Genomic DNA, 19,575 nt, shown 5'->3' with positions numbered 1-19,575 from the left:
TACTTGAACCTGTATAAATTATTACATATTACATGTAACACCCCACAGTGCAATGTAACACAGTAAAACATGCTGTTCTACATAAATGCATGAAAAATGTCCAGACTAAGACCCCATGAACCTTAGACAAGCAGAAAAGTGCAATTGCATCTTTCTTTCACACCATGATTTGATAAATCTTTAATATGCCCACCTGACACATTTCAATATGCAAATTACATTTCCCCTCCTTCTCTCTCTCTCTCTCTCTCTCTCTCTCTCTCTCTCTCTCTCTCTCTCTCTCTCTCTCTCTCTCTCTCTCTCTCTCTCTCTCTCTCTCTCTCTCTCTCCACCTCTCCACTTATAAACACTGTTCCAATGTCTGAGCCATCAAGTCTCTCAGAGTACAGGAGAGTAGTGCAGAGCAGTTCTCTCAAGTTCATCTTTAACACCATCAACCATGTTCTCTGTTTATCTGCTGCTGTAGGTTGCAGCTGCTTCCTGTGAGTCTCTCTGTAATCAGGTGGAATAAACAGGAGTAAAGCTTTTATTCAAGGGTAATATGGTGCTGTTATGTCTCATTTTGGTGTTACTCTTGTATTTCAAACAGGTGCGAACAGTGAACAACTCACCCAGCCAGCCTCATTGACTGTCCAGCCAGGTCAAGCACTGACCATTACCTGTCAGGTCTCCTACTCTGTGAGTAGCTATTATACAGCTTGGATTCGACAACCTGCAGGGAAAGGACTGGAGTGGATTGGAATGAAATATACTGGAGACTCACACCATAAAGATTCACTGAAAAATAAGTTCAGTATCACAGTCGACTCCTCCAGCAGCACAGTGACTCTGACAGGACAGAGTCTGCAGACTGACGACACAGCTGTATATTACTGTGCTCGCTACCACATTGATTCAAACCAACAGAAGACCTGTACATAAACCCTCTTCTCACTAATTAGAGATTAAGATGTATCAACCTTCAGGGGGCGATCTAGGTCTTCAAATAAAATGTAGATCACTAGACCCATGAAATGAGAACAATTGGAGGGGAATTGGTTGATCCTTAGAGTGACTTTACTTGAACCTCTATAAATTATTACATATTACATGTAACACTCCACACTGCAATATAACAAAGTGAAACATGTTGTTATACATACAAGCATGACAAGTGTCCAGCCAAAGACCCCATGAACCTTAGACAAGCAGAAAAGTGGAATTGCATCTTTCTTTCACACCATCATTTGATCATCCTTCAATATGCCCACCTGACACATTTCATATGCAAATACAATTTCCCCTCCTCTCTCTCTCTCTCTCTCTCTCTCTCTCTCTCTCTCTCTCTCTCTCTCTCTCTCTCTCTCTCTCTCTCATCTCTCTCTCTCTCTCTCTCTCTCTCTCTCTCTCTCTACAGTTTTTCACAATTGCTAAAACACATTCTTGAAACAGTCACCCATTTTCTCAAAACTGTAAACACAAAACCTCATCTTCAAGCACTATTTACAAAACCTCTGAATCCTCTTGCAAAATGAAACTTTTGCCTCAAAACACTTTTACCTGTGCTCAAAATCAAGCTTTCGCCTCAAAACAGATTTACCTGTGCTCAAAATCAAACACTGCTCTCAAATCATAAACAAAGTGATCAAAATGATATACATTATCAAGCAGTCAGTAAACAATACACAAAAAAATTGAAAACACATTGTTCAAAAAATATAGTTCTGAAGGAGAAGTACAAGGACATTTTTACGTAATCTCAAAACAAATTTCATATTTATTCGTCATTGTCTTTTGATGAACGACAACATGTTCTATCATAGTATCTCAAAATGTATCAGAAATTATTACTCTGCTTTGCTCTTTGCAATTTTTTTTGTTCTTTCTCCATCCTTGTACCTCTATACAGTACTGTACCCTGCATCTCACTACTCACAACTCACTCTTGTTCTTTGTTGATATGAACCTGCAACCAGTCAAAATCTATTGAGCAGTCAGTACTGTTACTGTAACAAATGGAAAGCACAATGTTCAGGGCCATACAATTTGTTCATTGTACAGTATACAGCCTACAATGCACTGTACTACAGTATACAATACTACAGTAAAAGGGACAACAATCTAAGGAGTAAACATGTGATCAATGTGCTTCTTCTTGTCTTTGGGTTGTGTCAGGCCAGAGCACTTCGTCGACATCACAAGCAATATTTTCCCACCTTCAACAACCTGTTTTCTCTCTGAACTGGCTTATATTGGTTGTGTCACATCATTTGAAACAAGTGAAATCAATTTTGAGTGGTTGTGTTTTGTCAATGACATGTTTTCTCTATTTGTATTTGATTGTTGCCATTTGTGTTTACCAGTATGGATGACATGTGCGTTAGAGTGCAGAATGTGTTTTGAGAATGAGAATGTGTTTAGAGTTTTGCTGAAAAGTCTATGTGAGATCTGCAAATTGTGTTTTACCATGTGAAATGGTTTAAGGTATTGACAACAGACTGCACAATTAGCTACATGAGTTCAGGCAACTGAGAACTTTGTTCAGCCGATGGGTTTTAGTGTTTTAGCAATTCAGAAAAACTGTAATCTTGACCATCAACCATGTTCTCTGTCTCTCTACTGCTGCTGCTGGCAGCTGCTTCCTGTGAGTATTAGAGGTGTGAGATGGTGTGATTAAGTGAGATCTGGAATGATACATCAGCTTTATTTCCCAAGCATTTTCTGTACACTTCGAACATCCATAGGCATAATATTATACCTGTATATTTTCCAACTTGTTTAGGTGTTTACAGTGACAATCGTCAAAAGGATTTCTTAGTCATATTATAAAAAGATGCTACATTTGTCAGAAGGTTATTATTAAGATATTTCCTCAGATATATGTATCTGCCCACATCCATCTTTTCTCTATGCAAATGACATATTCCCCCTTTGCTTCCTCTCCCTCCACCTCCTCATATAAACAGCCTCTCTGGGTCCAGGAGAGGAGAAGAGAGCAACTCCCTCCAGTTCATCTTCAACACCATCAACCATGTTCTCTGTTTCTCTGCTGCTTCTGATGGCTTCTGTTTCCTGTGAGTCTCTGAGTATAAAATACATTAGGACAGAAGAAAATGTACCATCTTCATATACTAAATACATGTTGCCAAAAATGTTTCATTTCTGTAGGTGTGCATGGTCTTGAACTCAGCCAGCCAGGGTCAATGGTTGTGGAGCCAGGAGAGATTCTGACGCTCACCTGTAAGGTGTCTGGCTATTCTGTCAGTGATAATAGCTACGCCACAGCTTGGATCCGACAACCTGCAGGAAAGCAAATGGAATGGATTTTTCATATGTGGGGCAGTGGAAGCTTCTATGAAAATAACAATCTGAAGAACAAGTTCAGCTACAGTAGAGACACCTCCAGCAACACTGTGACTCTAAAAGGACAGAATCTGCAGACTGAAGACACAGCTGTTTATTACTGTGCTCGAGAGCCACAGTGGCAGAGGAGACTGCAGAGCTGTACAAAAACGCATCAACTTTGATCTCAAATGAGATGCACTGAGGCTTGACTTTGTCTTTATAACACCGTATATTACAGAACTAGGAGAGGACTCTGTGCAACAGCCTCTCAAATGAAATTTTGTGTAGGAAAATCCCTTTCAATTTGATTTAGGCCGTTACTGTCCCAGAAGGAAAAATTGGTTTGCAGACCAGATTAATAAACAGATGAAGGTAGACATCAGTGGAAATATACGCCAGTGGAAATATACGCCATGTGTCCACCATATGGACCATGTTGTTGTAATTTGTGCTACAACAGTACCTGCTCAAAATAAGTAACTATTGGAGGTTGCAAAGCTACACAAAACTCCCTCAAATATCTATCTTATTGTTAGTCTCTGGTGCTGAGCTCATCTGTTAATCACCAATAACACCACAACACCACCTAACTCACATTTACAAATATCATAATAATAAAACATGACTCCAAAAATGTCAGCAAAAGAAAACTTCAGATGACCAAGATAATTAATTGGTGAAATTAGACCCCAAGTTTGATTGTACTTGGAAATACATCTTTTGAGATACTTTTTCATGAAAAAGAATAAACAAATACACAAATATCAGTGTAACTGTGAAGAACCTAGTACAGACCCCGGTTCCATTTATCACCCCAGTAGATTCTTCTCTTATAATCTCTCCCACCCCTATGCAAATCTTCTCCACCAATATATTACATTGACTGTCTGTCTCTCTGTCTCTCAGTAGGAGCAGAAAAGAACAGCACCCTCCAGATCATCTTCAACACCATCAACCATGTTCTCCGTCTCTCTGCTGCTGCTAATACTGCTGGCAGCTGCTTCCTGTAAGTTAAGTTTTGAGGACAAACACATACATGTATGATTCTGTTCCTTGGTTTATTGTTTTCTTTTCATGTATCTTCTCAGGTGTGAACAGTGAACAACTCACCCAGCCAGCCTCTATGACTGTCCAGCCAGGTCAAGCACTGACCATCCCCTGTCAGGTCTCCTACTCTGTCACTAGCTATGGCACAGGTTGGATACGGCAACCTGCAGGGAAAGCTCTGGAATGGATTGGCTATACAAGCACTGGTGGAAGCTTATCTTACAAGGACTCACTGAAAAACAAGTTCATCATGACCAGAGATACCTCCAGCAACACTCTGACTCTGAAAGGACAGAACCTGCAGACTGAAGACACAGCTGTGTATTACTGTGCTAGACAGTCACACTGATTCAAACCAACAGCAAGCCTGAACATGAACCCTCTCCTCACTTGTTAGAGATGAATATGTATCAACCTGGAGGGGGCGATCTAGGTCTTCAAATTACATGTAAAGCAGTAGACCCATGAAATAAGAACAATTGGGGGGGAATAAGTTGATCCTTAGAGTGACTTTACTTAAATCTTTATAAATTATTACATATTACATGTAACACCCCACAGTGCAATGTAACACAGTAAAACATGCTGTTCTACATAAATGCATGAAAAATGTGCAGATAAAGATTCCATGAACCTTAGACAAGCAGAAAAGTGGAATTGCATCTTTCTTTCATACCATGACTTGATAAATCTTTAATATGCCCACCTGACACGTTTCAATATGCAAATGACATTTCCCCTCCTCTCTCTCTCTCTCTCTCTCTCTCTCTCTCTCTCTCTCTCTCTCTCTCTCTCTCTCTCTCTCTCTCTCTCTCTCTCTCTCTCTCTCTCTCTCTCTCTCTCTCTCTCTCTCTCTCTCTCTACCTCCACATATAAACACTGTTCCAATGTCTGAGCCATCAAATTTCTCAAAGTACAGGACAGTAGTGCAGAGCAGTTCTCTCAAGTTCATCTTTAACACCATCAACCATGTTCTCTGTTTCTTTGCTGCTGCTGGTGGCAGCTGCATCCTGTGAGTCTCTCTGTAATCAGGTGGAATAAACAGGAGCACAGTTTTTATTGAAGGGTAATATGGTGCTGTTATGCCTCATTTTTGTGTTACTCTTGTCTTTCAACAGGTGTGAACAGTGAACAACTCACCCAACCAGCCTCTATGACTGTCCAGCCAGGTCAAGCACTGACTATCACCTGTCAGGTCTCCTACTCTGTGAGTAGCTATAATACAGCATGGATACGACAGCCTGCAGGGAAAAGACTGGAGTGGATCGGGAGAATTTATACAGGAGACTCAGCCTACAAAGACTCACTTAAAACCAAGTTCAGTTTGACAGTTGACTCCTCCAGCAGCATGGTGACTCTGAAAGGACAGAGTCTGCAGACTGATGACACAGCTGTGTATTATTGTGCTAGAGACTCACAATGATACACACCAACAGCAGTCCTGTACATAAACCTTCTGCTCACTACTCAGACATGAATATATCAGCCTAGAGGGGGCAATCTTAGTCTAAGTTAAATGTCAAGCAGTAGACTTATGAATTAAGGACAATGGGGAGTGAGTTTCCACAAACCTCTAGAAGTGCTTTCAAATTAAATTGAACACCACACACTTCAATACTGCTGCAGTAAAACACAATGTTCAACATGAATCCTGGTGTTGTAAATAATCACAGGGTGGTCGTCCAGAAAAATACTTTATGATGACCCACAGAAAACTGTATTGTTCTTTCAAATTTCAAGTATGTTGTTGTGGGTGTGGCAACCTGCCCATTCAACCACAGACAGAAAACGTTATCCAATTACAAGAAAAACATTTAAAGAAAAAAAATGTTGGCTCCCAATTTGTTTTTGGTCCTTGGAGATGATTTGTTCGACTAAATTTAAAGATAACACTATTCATATTTTACATCAGAGAAAGGATTCTATAAACATAATCAGCATACATTTAAGGAAAGTATCCATTAGACCCTTGTCCCATGGATGACCCGAATACGTGGATGACTTGACGAATACTCCTCTAAGGATCTCTTCCACCTCTATGCAAATCTTCTCCCCAATATAATACAAGGACTGTCTGTTTGTCTGCCAAACTGTAGGAGTAGAGAAGACCAGCTCCAGTTCATCTTCAACACCATCAACCATGTTCTCTGTCTCTCTGCTGCTACTGGCAGCTGCTTCCTGTGAGTCTATGTGTTCAGTCTGATCAGTTTGACCACTGTTGTTGTACCAATCCAGAGATGACCTCTGTGACCTCCTTTTCCTTCTCTTTCTCTCCTCCTCCTCAGGTGTCCAGGGTCAGGTCACACTCACACAGGCCGAACCGTCGCTCATGGCAACCCCTGGTGGATCCATCAAACTAACATGTGCCTGCAGTGGATTCAATCTGGCAAGCTACAGGATGCACTGGGTCCGCCAAACTTCTGGAAGAGGACTGGAATGGATCTTTCACTACTATACCAGCAGTGACAATGGCTGTGCAAGCGCGGTCCAGGGGAGATTTACAGCCTCTAAAGACACCTCCAATTTCTATCTGCACATGGGCCAGCTGAAGCCAGAGGACTCTGCAGTGTATTACTGTGCTAGATACACACAATAAAATAACTGTTAGGAACCATCACACAAAAACCAGGTGGCTGAGAGTGTGGAGAGTGTGCTCACACATACCCACCCACCCATGTACACACATACAAACACACGCACACAAAGTCAGTGGTATATTTGTCACATGCACCGAATATAGCACAACATCATCAGGACAGTGAAATTCTTATGACCTGGCAACACACACACATACACACACACATGCAAAAACACACACTCATATACGCACCCACCCACCCACCCTTGCACACACACAAACACACATACATACAAAGACACACCCACCTACCAATGCACACACATGCACACACATGGAAACGTTTGATTTAAATTCTGAGAAAAAGTCCATGATTATGGTAGCCTGGCTCTGCCCTCCTACGTACTTCCGCTCAATTTTGATTTAGCTTCTGTACTAGGTCTGGCCATGAGGTAAGTAAGTCAGATGTCTCCGGTTAATTTTTTACCGGCCAATCAGCGAACAGAGGGAGTGGCTGTCGTGCGCTAATGTGTTGTAGTTCCGTATTCGGTCCGTTGTGGCAACGCTGCCGAATATCCATAAGCTAAAGCCAGAGCAAGAACAAGTTTTGCTGAGTTTTGTTGGTGGCCATGATGTTGTGGCCCTCCTCCCCACGGGGTTCGGGAACAGATTGATTTTCCAGCTACGACAGCTAGCTTTGTTACAGTAGTGGTGAAAGAATTGTCTAAGGCGAACGCTAGCGATCAGAGTGGCTCTGGGCAGATCCAATAGTTTTAAACTTCAACAGAGTACCCGCCTACAAGGAAGTCAACGCTTGTCAATGGAGCGAGGCCAGACTCTCTGTACAAATTAAATGTACGAGAGTCTGGTCAGGACAAGGCTATGATTATGGTGGCTATGAGGTAAAATGCCAAAGAAAATCCTCATAATTTTCAACTATTTCTAAATGTTTAATACAGACTGCGAAAACGTTTAATCTTCCATGAATTAAAAGCAAACAAGACATTTTAAAACACACCAAAATGATCATCACCCCTTTCTGTACCCTTTTATACCTTCTGGCTTCCATAATTTGCATGATATCCATGCAAATCTACCTCTGATCCTCTCCCAGGAAAGGGTGTGTCCACCTGTTGGTCTATAAGACTTCCTCTGGGAGAATCCCACCAGTTCATCTTCAACACAAACCATGTTCCCTCTATCAGTACTACTGGTGATGGCAGCTGCACATTGTAAGTCAAGACTTGGAGTGACAAAAAACATGTGTAAAATCAATACTGTCTCTGAATATTTCTGATGAATGGAATTTATGTTGTTTATTTCAACAGGTGTTCAGGGTGCGACCCTGACGCAGCCTGGATATATAGTTGTGAAGCCAGGAGAGAGTTTATCCATCTCCTGTCAGATCTCTGAGACAAGCTACTGTATCCACTGGATAAGACAGTCTCAGGGTAAAGCATTAGAGTGGATGGGATACAAGTGCAGTGGAGGGAGCTCTGTTACCAAAGACTCACTGAAGAACAAAGTCAGTTTCACTGTAGACACCACCACAAACACAGTGTTCCTCAAAGGAAACAACTTTCAGCCAGAAGACACAGCTGTGTATTATTGTGCCCGAGAGTCACAGCGATACACACAAACAGGAACCTTGTACAAAAACGTATGCCCTATCCCTCTGGAGTATTTACTTTATATGAATCCACCAGAAAGGGGTCACTTCAGTTATCAAATGTATTATAGTTTTGAAATCTACAGTAGGATTGTCACAGAAATGAAAAAATGACTGTCTGGGAAAATACCACCATAGCTGTATACACCTCAGTATCCAAATTGTGATTTAAATATGAATGTCATTTAAATCAAGGGTCTCCAGCCCAGTTCCTGGAGAGCTACATACCTGTAGGTTTCTGCTCCAACACTAATCTAGCACACCTGATTCTAATACTTAGCTGGTTGATGTGTTGAATCTGTAGAATTCAACAGCTTACAATAACTTTGAACAACACAACACCTGAACTTACATTCAATCACTCAATCAGATGGCTGAGCGGTTAGGGAATCGGGCTATTAATCAGAAGGTTGCCGGTTCGATTCTGGCTGTGCCAAATGATGTTGTGTCCTTGGGCAAGGCGCTTCACCCTACTTGCCTCGGGGGAATGTCCATGTACTTACTGTAAGTTGCTCTGAATAAGAGCGTCTGCTAAATGTAACTGTAATCAATCTGAAGTACTGTTTGTGTGTACTTCAGGCCCAGAATAAGCAGATGAAAAGGGCTGAGACCAGACCTTTCTCACAACTTGGACAGCAGCACCAGAAATGTAACTCTCATGATGGATTCTCAGTAGTTCTACTGTCATGTTTGTTCCTTAGTTTGGTCAGGGCTTCTGTTCCTCTCCTGCTCTCCACAGTAAGATGGGTAGAGATGGAAGAACTTAGAGTATAAGTGTAGAGCAGGAAGGATTCAAAGGAAAGAAACAACAGTTTCCATCAACTGAGTGTATCAGCCCTGTAGAGGGCAGGCTAACATAAGTGTCGGGAGTCAGGTGGCTGAGCGGTGAGGGAATCGGGCTTGTAATCAGAAGGTTTCTAGTTCGATTCCCGGCTATGCCAACCAAATGACGTTGTGTCCTTGGGTAAGTCACTTCACCCTACTTGTACTTACTTTCACTACCCTGTACTTACTGTAAGTCGCTCTGGATAAGAGCGTCTGCTAAATGACTAAAAATGTAAATGTAAAGTGTTTATTGATGACAACCTTCTAAAATGTATCCCCCCCAAAGAATCACAGAAAATGTTATCATTTTACTCTTATTTTAAATGCTGCTCTTGTTACTTGAAAGGTGCATGTGTGTCCAAAACACATTCTCGACACGCAAAGGGATTCTGAACAATAAACGCAGAAGGTGAACTAGAAGTGTCTATAGAAGGCGTGTGATTGGTTCTCCTGGTGAAGAGGAAGGGATCATGCAAACAGATACTTTAACTTCACTGTATATAGTTCACTGTTAAACGAGGCTCATTCTGTGTCCAAACTGTCCTAACTGCTTAGTCCTGGCTACCTTCAACAGAACTAATCACCTCACAATGTTTCCTACTTTCGGAATACTCTTCCTGATGATGTGTGTGATAGGTGAGGAGATTTACTCAGCATTAAAAGACTGACACTATGTTTTGGGAACAACGTACTTAACTTCATTGATTTCTTCCACAGGTATTCAAGGTCAGACACTGACTGAGTCTGAACCAGTAGTTATGAAGCCTGGAGAATCCCACAAACTGACCTGTACTGCCGCTGGGTTCACATTCAGTAGCTACTGGATGGCTTGGATCAGACAGGCTCCTGGACAGGGGCTGGAGTGGGTGGCAACCAAAGCTAAAGATAGTAGGGTTTGGTACTCCCAGTCAGTCCAGGGTAGATTCACCACCTCCAGAGATGATTCCAGAAGTCATCTGTACCTACAGATGAACAGTTTGAAGACTGAAGACACAGCAGTGTATTACTGTGCAAGAGACACAGTGACAGAGAGTGGTGGGAGAGTCGCACAAAAACCACTTCCCCATTAAGCAAAAGCCTGATCCTGATTGGTCCTTTTCACCGATCTCCCCCAGTTTCTGACAGTACTGCTGTTCCCTGAAGTTTACCCTGACCAGTGACACATCAAGGGACACTGTCACTTTCAATGGCCTGAGTCTGCTGCATTAAGACTGAGCGTAGTGCTTGCTACCACAGTCGTACGCACCAGTATCAATACAAATATTAAAACGCATGTAAACAACAGATCAATGTCCTCAATTATAGTCATGTGCTGAATTTCGGTCATCTCACATTATGCATGTAAGCCATGCATTTCTGTGCGTATGCTTATTTATCTATATCATAATTTTAACATTTACATTTTACCAAACATTGTGTCACACACTGATTAATTAAATGTTTCCCATGATGACTTGGTAACTGGAACTGGTGGGTTGTATATACTGTAAGAAGGCTTCTATGGGGATTTCTGAGATTAGATTATTGATTTGATTTACATCACATTAAATGTTAACGCCATAAGAAGGTCCCCTTCTACCAGATTAACCCTGTGAGGAGGAGTCAATGCAAAACTCTGAGTGGTTCCATCTCTACTTATCTGACTGCGGAGTGAAGGAGAAGGCCTGACCAGACTGAGGAACAAACTCGACAGAACTACCGATAATTCATCATCATGACAGTTACAGTTCTGGTGCTGCTGATGACCGTATTCTGGACAGGTGGACATGCTGACCTTAACTGTTGAAGATACGGGAAGTTACGTTCAATGGTTTAATCTCAGAAACACACTTTAATGTTATTTTTCTCTACAGGTGTTCAGGGTCAGACACTTATTCAGTCTGAACCAGTGGTTAAGAAGCCTGGAGAATCCCACAAACTGACCTGCACGGCTTCAAATCTTGACATGAGTAACTACTATATGGCTTGGATCAGACAGGCTCCTGGGAAGGGGCTGGAGTGGGTGGCCTCTATACACCCAGGTGGTGGCAGCACCTACTACTCTCAGTCAGTCCAGGGTCGGTTCACCATCTCCAGGGATAACAACAAGGACCAGGTGTACCTCCAGATGAACAGCCTGAAGACTGAAGACTCTGCTGTTTATTACTGTGCTCGAGAGCCACAGTGACTGAAGGTGGTTGAGCAGCTGTACAGAAACATACTTCTCTAACTATGGCTGTCAAACCATGTTAAAACATTATTCAAAGTGCTCTGACAAATACAACATAAAACCTCCTCACCACCATCCCAATGTCACAACGTTACGCTAACATGCTAGCTTACATCAAGTTTCACCCTTACATCAAAATGGCCCATTGTCTTAATAATTTTCAAATATAACGGTAATGAAAGACTTGCCATAAGTCTCATCATCAGTGTTTTATTATTATATTTGTAATAATATTACCCTGGTCATAAGGTCATTTCTAACATACAGTATTTTTTACTCTTCTTTTTTTAATAAGTACTGATCATCGCTACTAATGCAAAGTAGTCAACACACCTCCTCCCCTTCTCTGTTTATAAAGAGTCTCTCCGTCTCTCAGTAGGAATAGAGAAGAGCAGCTCCCTCCAGTTCATCTTCACCATCCACCATGTTCTCTGTTTCTCTGCTGCTGCTGGCAGCTGCTTCCTGTAAGTCCCTCTGGATTCCTGCGTTCAAAAATGACGTGCTGTCTTATATTCAATGTATCATATTATTTGAAATGATGTACTCAGTCATTCTAACCAGTAAAGCTTTTAGATTTTTTGGATTCAATAATTTAGTTTTTTTTTTTCTCCTTGCAGGCGTGCACTGTGGACTAGAGCTCTCCCAGCCAGGTTCAATGGTTTTCCAGTCAGGAGAGTCTTTGATCCTCACTTGTAAGGTTTCTGGGTATTCACTAACTGATAGCAGCAATGTTTATGGAATAGGTTGGATACGACAACCTGCAGGGAAAACCCTGGAATGGATTTGGACGATTTATTACGATGGAAGCTCAAATTCTCAAAGTTCTCTCAAAGCCAAGTTCAGTGTTACCAGAGACACCTCTAGTAGTACAGTGACTCTGAAAGGACAGAGTCTGCAGATGGAAGACACAGCTGTGTATTACTGTGCTCGCGAACACAGTGATACAAACCAAAGCAAGCCCAATCTAAAAACCCTTTGGAGAAATGTATTTAAACTACTAATACTTGGGATATGGACTTCTATATGTACTAGTATTGTACTGTATTTCTGAAAATAAAGGGATGTGTATGGGTCTCAGATGAGATGAGCATGAAGCTTGACCAATTTTCAGATTCACACTGTTAGTGGTACACATGTATTTTCCAGTCAGAACAGATGGAATGAATAAGTATGATATGACGAGGGAGCATGTTGGTGAAACATGTAATCAGACACACTGTTTAATATGTTTGTTCCCCTGAAGTATCTGCAAGTGTGGGATGACCAACTATACCTGCTAAATCCTATAGGTGGCACTCTAGATTAACCCAACAAGTTGGTGGTCATCACTAAAACAAGAAGACAGGTCATTGTTCTAATCTACACAAAAGTGAAAATAAATCAATTTAATGTTTATATAGATATTGACAACAAAAAATCGTCATGTCTCTACAAGCACTGTGCAAAAAGTTTAAATGCTTCTTAATATGGGATGCAACTGCTTCTATTTATGTATAAACTGAAGAAGAAACAAAAGGTCTCTCATAGGGACATTTATTTCAAAATAAAATGGACAGAACACACAACACAAATGAGACATACAAACAGCAGACAGGTGCAACAGCATCAAGCTGGAAATAAACAAGAAATGTCCAAAGAAAAGGAATGAGCAGAGACCTGAAACAACTCAGCATTTCAGCAGAACAACCACACCATCACCTCTAAAGGGTTTTGGTCTTCTCGATCTGTATGTAATCTCCCCTCCCTGTGAGGAGGAGTCAATGCAAAACCAGTTGTTCAATCTCTACTTATAGACTGCGAGTTGAGAAGTGGGACTGAAGAACTAACCAGATTAAGGAACAAATAGAACACCACCAGAACCTCTCAGAATGTTACCTCCTGGTGTGGTTCTGCTCATAGCTTACGGCTTGATAGGTGAATACATTCAATGATATAATGTAGGGTGCTGAGCAAGGTTTTGATCTTAAACTATTGGAAGTTTTTGTCTGAGGTTTGATCTCAAACGTTTCTTTGTGTCCACAGGTGTTAAAGGTCAGACGCTGACAGAGTCTGAACCAGTGGTTTTAAAGATGGGAGAATCTCACAAACTGACGTGTACATATTCTGGAATATCAGACGTTAATGCTGGTATTAGCTGGATCAGACAGGCCACTGGAAAGGGACTAGAGTGGATTGCTTACATTTCTGCTCCAAGTGGCAGCAGAAAATATTACTCCCAGTCAGTCCAGGGTCGGTTCACCATCTCCAGAGATAATGGCAAGGACCAGGTGTACCTCCAGATGAACAGCCTGAAGACTGAAGACTCTGCTGTTTATTATTGTGCTCGAGAGCCACAGTGACACAGGAAGCTGCAGAGCTGTACAAAAACTGATCAACACTGATCTCACATGAGAGACTATGAGGTGTTACTGTACAAAAAATATCTCCCACAAGAGAGCTATGAGGAGAAAGACCCTCCACATTATCATCCCTCTATGTTTGAGTATACCACTGATATAACAGCAGAATTCCTTGTGTCCTATTTAACTAAACTTGGCAAATTCAGCCATATCCAGCCCCTTGTGAAGGAAAATTCTGACGGTGCTGTGTAGTTTGAATAGTCAAGATGGCGGTTCAATACAATTTATTTAGTTTGCACAAAACATAAGTATTACAGAGTACCCTGGACCCGTCATAACGAAGGACACATAAACTACAAGTCGTTCGAAAAAGTGGTCCAGAACATTACACACACACTGCCTTATATAAACTTAGAACATATGGTCTTCTATAGGTAAATCAATCAATTTACATTTACATTTATGCATTTAGCAGACGCTTTTATCCAAAGCGACATCCAAGAGAGAGCTTTACAAAAGAGCATAGGTCACTGATCATAACAACGAGATAGCCCCAAACATTGCGAGCAGCCAAAAACATGAAGCATACATTGTGAAAAACCAAATAAGTGCCAAAGAGAAGAACCATAAGAGCATGCAGTTAAACAAGTTACAATTAAACAACATGAAACTCAAAAAGTGCAAGAGTGTACCTGTAGAAAAACAAACAGTAAAATATTTCACAGCGAGTACAATAATTTAAAACCGTTACAACTAACCAACAAGAGCAACAAGTCTCTCAATACGAGTCATTGTGATCCTGAAGGAAACTAACATCAGGTCCAGCCAAGCATTCTTAAGTGCCGTTGTACTCCCGGAACAAGTGCGTATTGAGCCTTTTCTTGAAGGTGGGGAGACAGTCAGTGTCCCTGATGGAGGTGGGGAGTTGATTCCACCATTGGGGGGCCAGACAGGAGAAGAGCTTGTGTTGGGATGTAGCTACACAGCTACACAATGTAGCTGTGTCTGTGATTGGCTAGGACTAATCAGTGACAGCTAAGACAATATAACCCCAGGCCAGGTGTCCCAAAGTTCTTTGATGTCACATCTCTCTCTAAATGAGGAGATAGTAAAGATAACTTCAAACAAAAAAGTATTAAACAGGACACAGGACACCACCTCCTTGGCCAAAAAGACAGAGCAGCTGCATCAATTAACTCTCTAAAACTACTCCCTCAAGTCACAATAACTCAAGAGTCCCCCAGACTCCATGTCTCTGGATCCTAGTTAGGTATCATAAAACAGAAACAGAAAATCTGACTTCATTCCCTACAAGATAGAAAGTCATATAAGATTCTACACCCATTCTCCAGAGCAAAGTATCCTAGTATCCTTATATGAAAAGTGCTATATAAATAAAGTCTTACTTACTTACTTACTTACTTACAGAGCTTCAGTTTCTTACATTCACTGTCTATCCTTTATCAATGAACAAAGGAGCTTACAGTTATAAAACACATACATTGTAACTATGTCCTAAAATTATTTCACACCCTCCATATACATTTATAGATGAAATGTACAATGTCCAATAATGCTAATAATGCTACAGTACATACGTGTTTCAAAATAGATGGAGAGCAATGGTGTGTCTGTAAAATGTAAAAGCCACGTTTGCGGTTGAAAATTGTTGAGGATTTCTCCCCAACTGACCCCCCTTCATTTGATGGCCTTTGTACAGATGGTCATTTGCTTTTATGAATGTAAAACCTATATACAATACTTCAGCTCAAATGAAGTCTAGATATTGGTTACAGGTGGCAAAAGAAAACATGAAAAAATGTATGGTTTTCCTAAATATCTATCCAGCCAGTCATCCTTCCATCAACTCACCCACTCTGTTAGAAAGGCCAGAGACGTTAGCAAATTGCGCATGCGCAGAGATCTGTTCCTCAGCACATCTCGTGATTTGGTCAGTTCGCGGCAAAACACCACAAGAGACTGCACGGTGTTAGTTTCATTATGCCTATTCAGTTTACCAGTAAAAGTAATTACTGTTTCACATTCCTGTCAGACATGTTTGTGCGTCACTGACGAACTGTAAGTCTGTTTCTTTCTATTATATAGTGTACGCGAGAATTCCGTACTTTAATGACGTTTGGTTTAGTTAGCAGCTAGTATGTTAGTGTTGTTAGTATGTGGAGATGATAGCTGTATGTCTGGCTAGTCTAAACGTAGTTTAGTTGAACTGTTATTAATGTTAGGGAGTATGTTAGACCTGTGTGATATGTGTAAGCTTTCTTGTATTATTATTTGTAGCGTGAGTGAGTATTCTATTCCTACCGCGAGGATGCACGTTAATGGCATTTCAGTTATATTTCTAGATTACTAAAACGGACGTAAATGACCAGTAGATGGCAGTATAACTACATAATAATCACCACTGTTTTACTGTAGTTACCTATTTGCTGTGTGTCTGAGATATATATATATTAAGCCTTTATGTTAATGTTGTTTATGCATGCTGATGTATAATTTGTACTTAATTCCCTTTTTGATAGACCACAAACAGAAACAGAAATACAAAGATAAAGATCCTTGAGTTACACTGAATATGCCTGAGTCCTGTGTATTGCTGTGCTGCCTACATTAGCCACCCATATCCCCAATCCCATAAGACTGCATTCCGACTCCAGAGGTGTTCTTACAGACACACCAGGGCGGCATCACCATACCGGAACCATCAACCTATACAGTCCTTTATTCAGTTAGTCAGTTTTACATTGGTCCTTCGAGCCGGATTGAGTGGTGCTTCTTTGGATTCCTAAGCCTTCGGAATGCAGTATCCTTTACCTCTTGGGGAACCTCCAATGGCTTCTACACGCCCTAAGCAATGGTCTCATCCGCATGCCTACCTCAGAGAGGATGATGTTGAATGCATGGGCCGACGGCAGACAGTGCAGTATCAGGAACCCAAGGCAGCACAGTATACACAGGGGCTAGAAGACAGGCATCACAGCATGACTCTGGAAGGAGCAACGAGGAGGACACCACGTTCATCTCGCTCCGCCAGCCCTCTTAGCCAGCATGCAGATTACGTAACACTGGATGAGTGGAATATCCATGAAGCACCTGCAGATCACAGTTACCAGCAGCGCCTGGTCCGTGCTGAGTCCAAGATGACAGCGCCACCAGGGATGGTACAACAGTTTTCTTCACCCTTACATAGGCCTTGGGAGGTCCCTGAACCTCCAAGGGCACAAGCAGTGCATCATAGCAGACCTATGGGGTTTTCACCTTATGAGCAGTCTGCACAGAGTCCTCATATTGATGGTGCTCCTTCCCTCAGTCAGCTTCCCTTGGTCACCGCTCAAGCTCCTCCTCGGCAATCTTACATGTTTCCTCCTTCAAAGCCTGTGTTTCAACAACCTCCTCAGAGTGGTAGTATGCCTTTTCACAGGCATTACTCTGCACCTCAGCCCTACATGCCGCAATCGTATGATCATCGCAGAGATGTGATTCCAGAGGTAGCACACAGAGCCTACGATCATCCTGCTGCTGCGCAGCCCGCAGACATGAGAGACCAGATCCTGATGGACTCCCTGAACAGGATGATGAGTGAGCTACAAGGCATTAAAGACCAAGCAAGATCAGCTATGCCTAGGAACCCCTACCCGCCTACTCCACATCCAGGTGAGCACTTCCACTACAGTCAGTTACCTACACAGCAGTCTCTTGGAAGAGACTATCACAATGCACCTGCCTCTGACAGTCAGCCTTACGGCAGTGTGTACCCACAGCAGTCTGGTTTCAGCCGGAACCCACAAGCAACCACTTCAGTGCCTCTGCGGTCAGCCAATCACACACAGGCATATATGCCATTACATCCTCATCCTCAGTATGATGCAAGTAGAACTGCATACGGTGCACCTGCACAGCAGCCACCAGCCTTTCTCAGAGAGAGAACCTATCGAGGTCCGATTCCAACCATACCAAACTTCTCTAACAGAGATCCGAGTGAGTTCACCCGTCTCAAGATTGCACTAGAAAACCTCCTACCTCCTGATGCCACAGAACTGTTCCGCTATCAGGTTCTTCTGGACCATCTTAAGCTAGACGAGGCTCGTCTTGTGGCTGATGCCTATCTGAATTCACCTACACCCTATTCAGACACCATGGCTGCCTTAACAGATAAGTTTGGTCAACCTCAGAAGCTAGCTATGAAGAAGATAGCCACCGTCATGAATGCTCCAGACATACGGCAGGGAGACTCACAAGCTTTCCAGAGATTTGCCCTACAAGTGCGTGCCCTGCAGGGGATGCTGCAGACCCTTGGGCATGAAGGTGAAGTGGAGCTCAGGTGTGGGTCGCACGTGGAACGGCTCTTGAGCAAACTCCCCTCGGACCTGCGATCAGAATTCCGTAGATGCATGTTTAGACGATGTGGAACAGGGTACAACCTGGTAGATTTCTCTGAATGGCTGCAATATGAAGCATGGTGCCAGGACAGCGAAGGCCAAGCTAGTATCAGAGACTCCAAGCCAGACAGGAAGAAGGAGCAGAAGCATGATTCTAGATCTTCTCGTCCAGCTACGGTGCTTCATGGTGCTGATGACACCTCTACCAAGCATTCAGCAGAGCCAGCAGCAAAGAAACCAGATAGCACAGGCAAGAAGAAAACATGGCAAGCTCACTGCCCATATTGTGAGAGTGAAGAGCACTTCTTGAGCCAGTGTGATCGCTTTAAGTCGTTTGATAAAGACCAGATCATACAGTGGATAAAGACCAATCGGCGCTGCTGGCGTTGTGGGAGATCGCATCAGGCAGCCGAGTGTAACCTGAAGAAGCCCTGCAGTAAGTGTCAAGGTAGACATCTCCTGATCCTGCATGATGTCAATGTCAAGCCTACCAGAGAAGGGTCCTGCCTTGTAAGCTCTGCTACAGAGACTCTGTACCTAGACAGACCATCAGAGTGTAGCCGAGTCCTCCTGAAAGTCGTTCGAGTCCTCATTCAGCATGGGAGCAAGACACTCGACACCTATGCAGTCTTAGATGATGGATCAGAACGCACAATGCTTCTGCCTGCAGCTGCACAGAAACTAGGACTTCGAGGGCCCTCAGAAAGTTTAGCCTTGCGGACCATTCGCCAAGATGTGCAAACATTGAGTGGCATGTCTGTCACCTTCAAAATCTCCTCCATCACCCAGCCTAGCAAAGCATTTGTGATTGATGATGCTTTCACTGCCAAACGCCTCAGCCTTGCTGATCACACGTATCCTGTGGCTACCCTCAAGTCGAAGTTCAGGCACCTCCAGGACATTCCACTGCAGTCCTTTGACAGAGTAAGCCCGATGCTGCTCATTGGGGCAGACCACCCTCACCTGATAACCCCTGTCGAACGAGTTCGTCTAGGAGCCCCAGGTGGCCCTGCAGCCATTAAGACCAGGCTTGGTTGGACACTCCAGGGTCCAGCTAGGCTAACAGAGTTGCAAGTATCGCCCCAGCAGTGTTTGTTCACTTCACTAAGTCCCTTGGAAGTTGAGCTGCAGAGGAATGTGGAGAAGCTTTGGCAACTAGACGTTTTGCCACTTAGAGGTGAGAAGCA

The 19,575-nt window shown here is 42.6% G+C and overlaps 1 protein-coding gene and 5 gene segments (V, D, J or C); all 6 read left to right on the top strand.

Annotated features, from left to right (window-relative positions):
- Window positions 1–2,580: 2,580 nt before the first annotated feature.
- LOC134036948 (immunoglobulin heavy variable 4-30-2-like) lies at window positions 2,581–3,506 on the top strand. The segment is given in 2 exon segments: window positions 2,581–2,623; window positions 3,148–3,506. Coding segments are annotated over 2 exon segments (402 nt in total).
- A 730-nt stretch (window positions 3,507–4,236) lies between these two features.
- LOC134011371 (Ig heavy chain V region 914-like) lies at window positions 4,237–4,720 on the top strand. The segment is given in 2 exon segments: window positions 4,237–4,330; window positions 4,413–4,720. Coding segments are annotated over 2 exon segments (357 nt in total).
- A 568-nt stretch (window positions 4,721–5,288) lies between these two features.
- LOC134011394 (Ig heavy chain V region PJ14-like) lies at window positions 5,289–5,794 on the top strand. The segment is given in 2 exon segments: window positions 5,289–5,383; window positions 5,490–5,794. Coding segments are annotated over 2 exon segments (348 nt in total).
- A 695-nt stretch (window positions 5,795–6,489) lies between these two features.
- On the top strand, window positions 6,490–6,967 carry LOC134011388 (Ig heavy chain V region-like). The segment is given in 2 exon segments: window positions 6,490–6,551; window positions 6,657–6,967. Coding segments are annotated over 2 exon segments (351 nt in total).
- Window positions 6,968–11,305: 4,338 nt separating this feature from the next.
- The window catches only part of ighd (immunoglobulin heavy constant delta), a 75,968-nt gene continuing 67,698 nt past the window's right edge, over window positions 11,306–19,575 (top strand). The window contains exon 1 of the mRNA XM_062450901.1: window positions 11,306–11,606. Coding sequence (XP_062306885.1) covers window positions 11,389–11,606 — 218 coding nt within the window. The 5' untranslated portion in view covers window positions 11,306–11,388. The remainder of the gene's footprint in view (window positions 11,607–19,575) is intronic.
- LOC134011361 (Ig heavy chain V region 914-like) lies at window positions 13,479–14,040 on the top strand. The segment is given in 2 exon segments: window positions 13,479–13,566; window positions 13,675–14,040. Coding segments are annotated over 2 exon segments (363 nt in total).

Source organism: Osmerus eperlanus, chromosome 2, assembly GCF_963692335.1.
Source record: "Osmerus eperlanus chromosome 2, fOsmEpe2.1, whole genome shotgun sequence".
Lineage (NCBI taxonomy): Eukaryota > Metazoa > Chordata > Actinopteri > Osmeriformes > Osmeridae > Osmerus > Osmerus eperlanus.
This window is presented reverse-complemented; position numbering and strand designations above follow the sequence as displayed.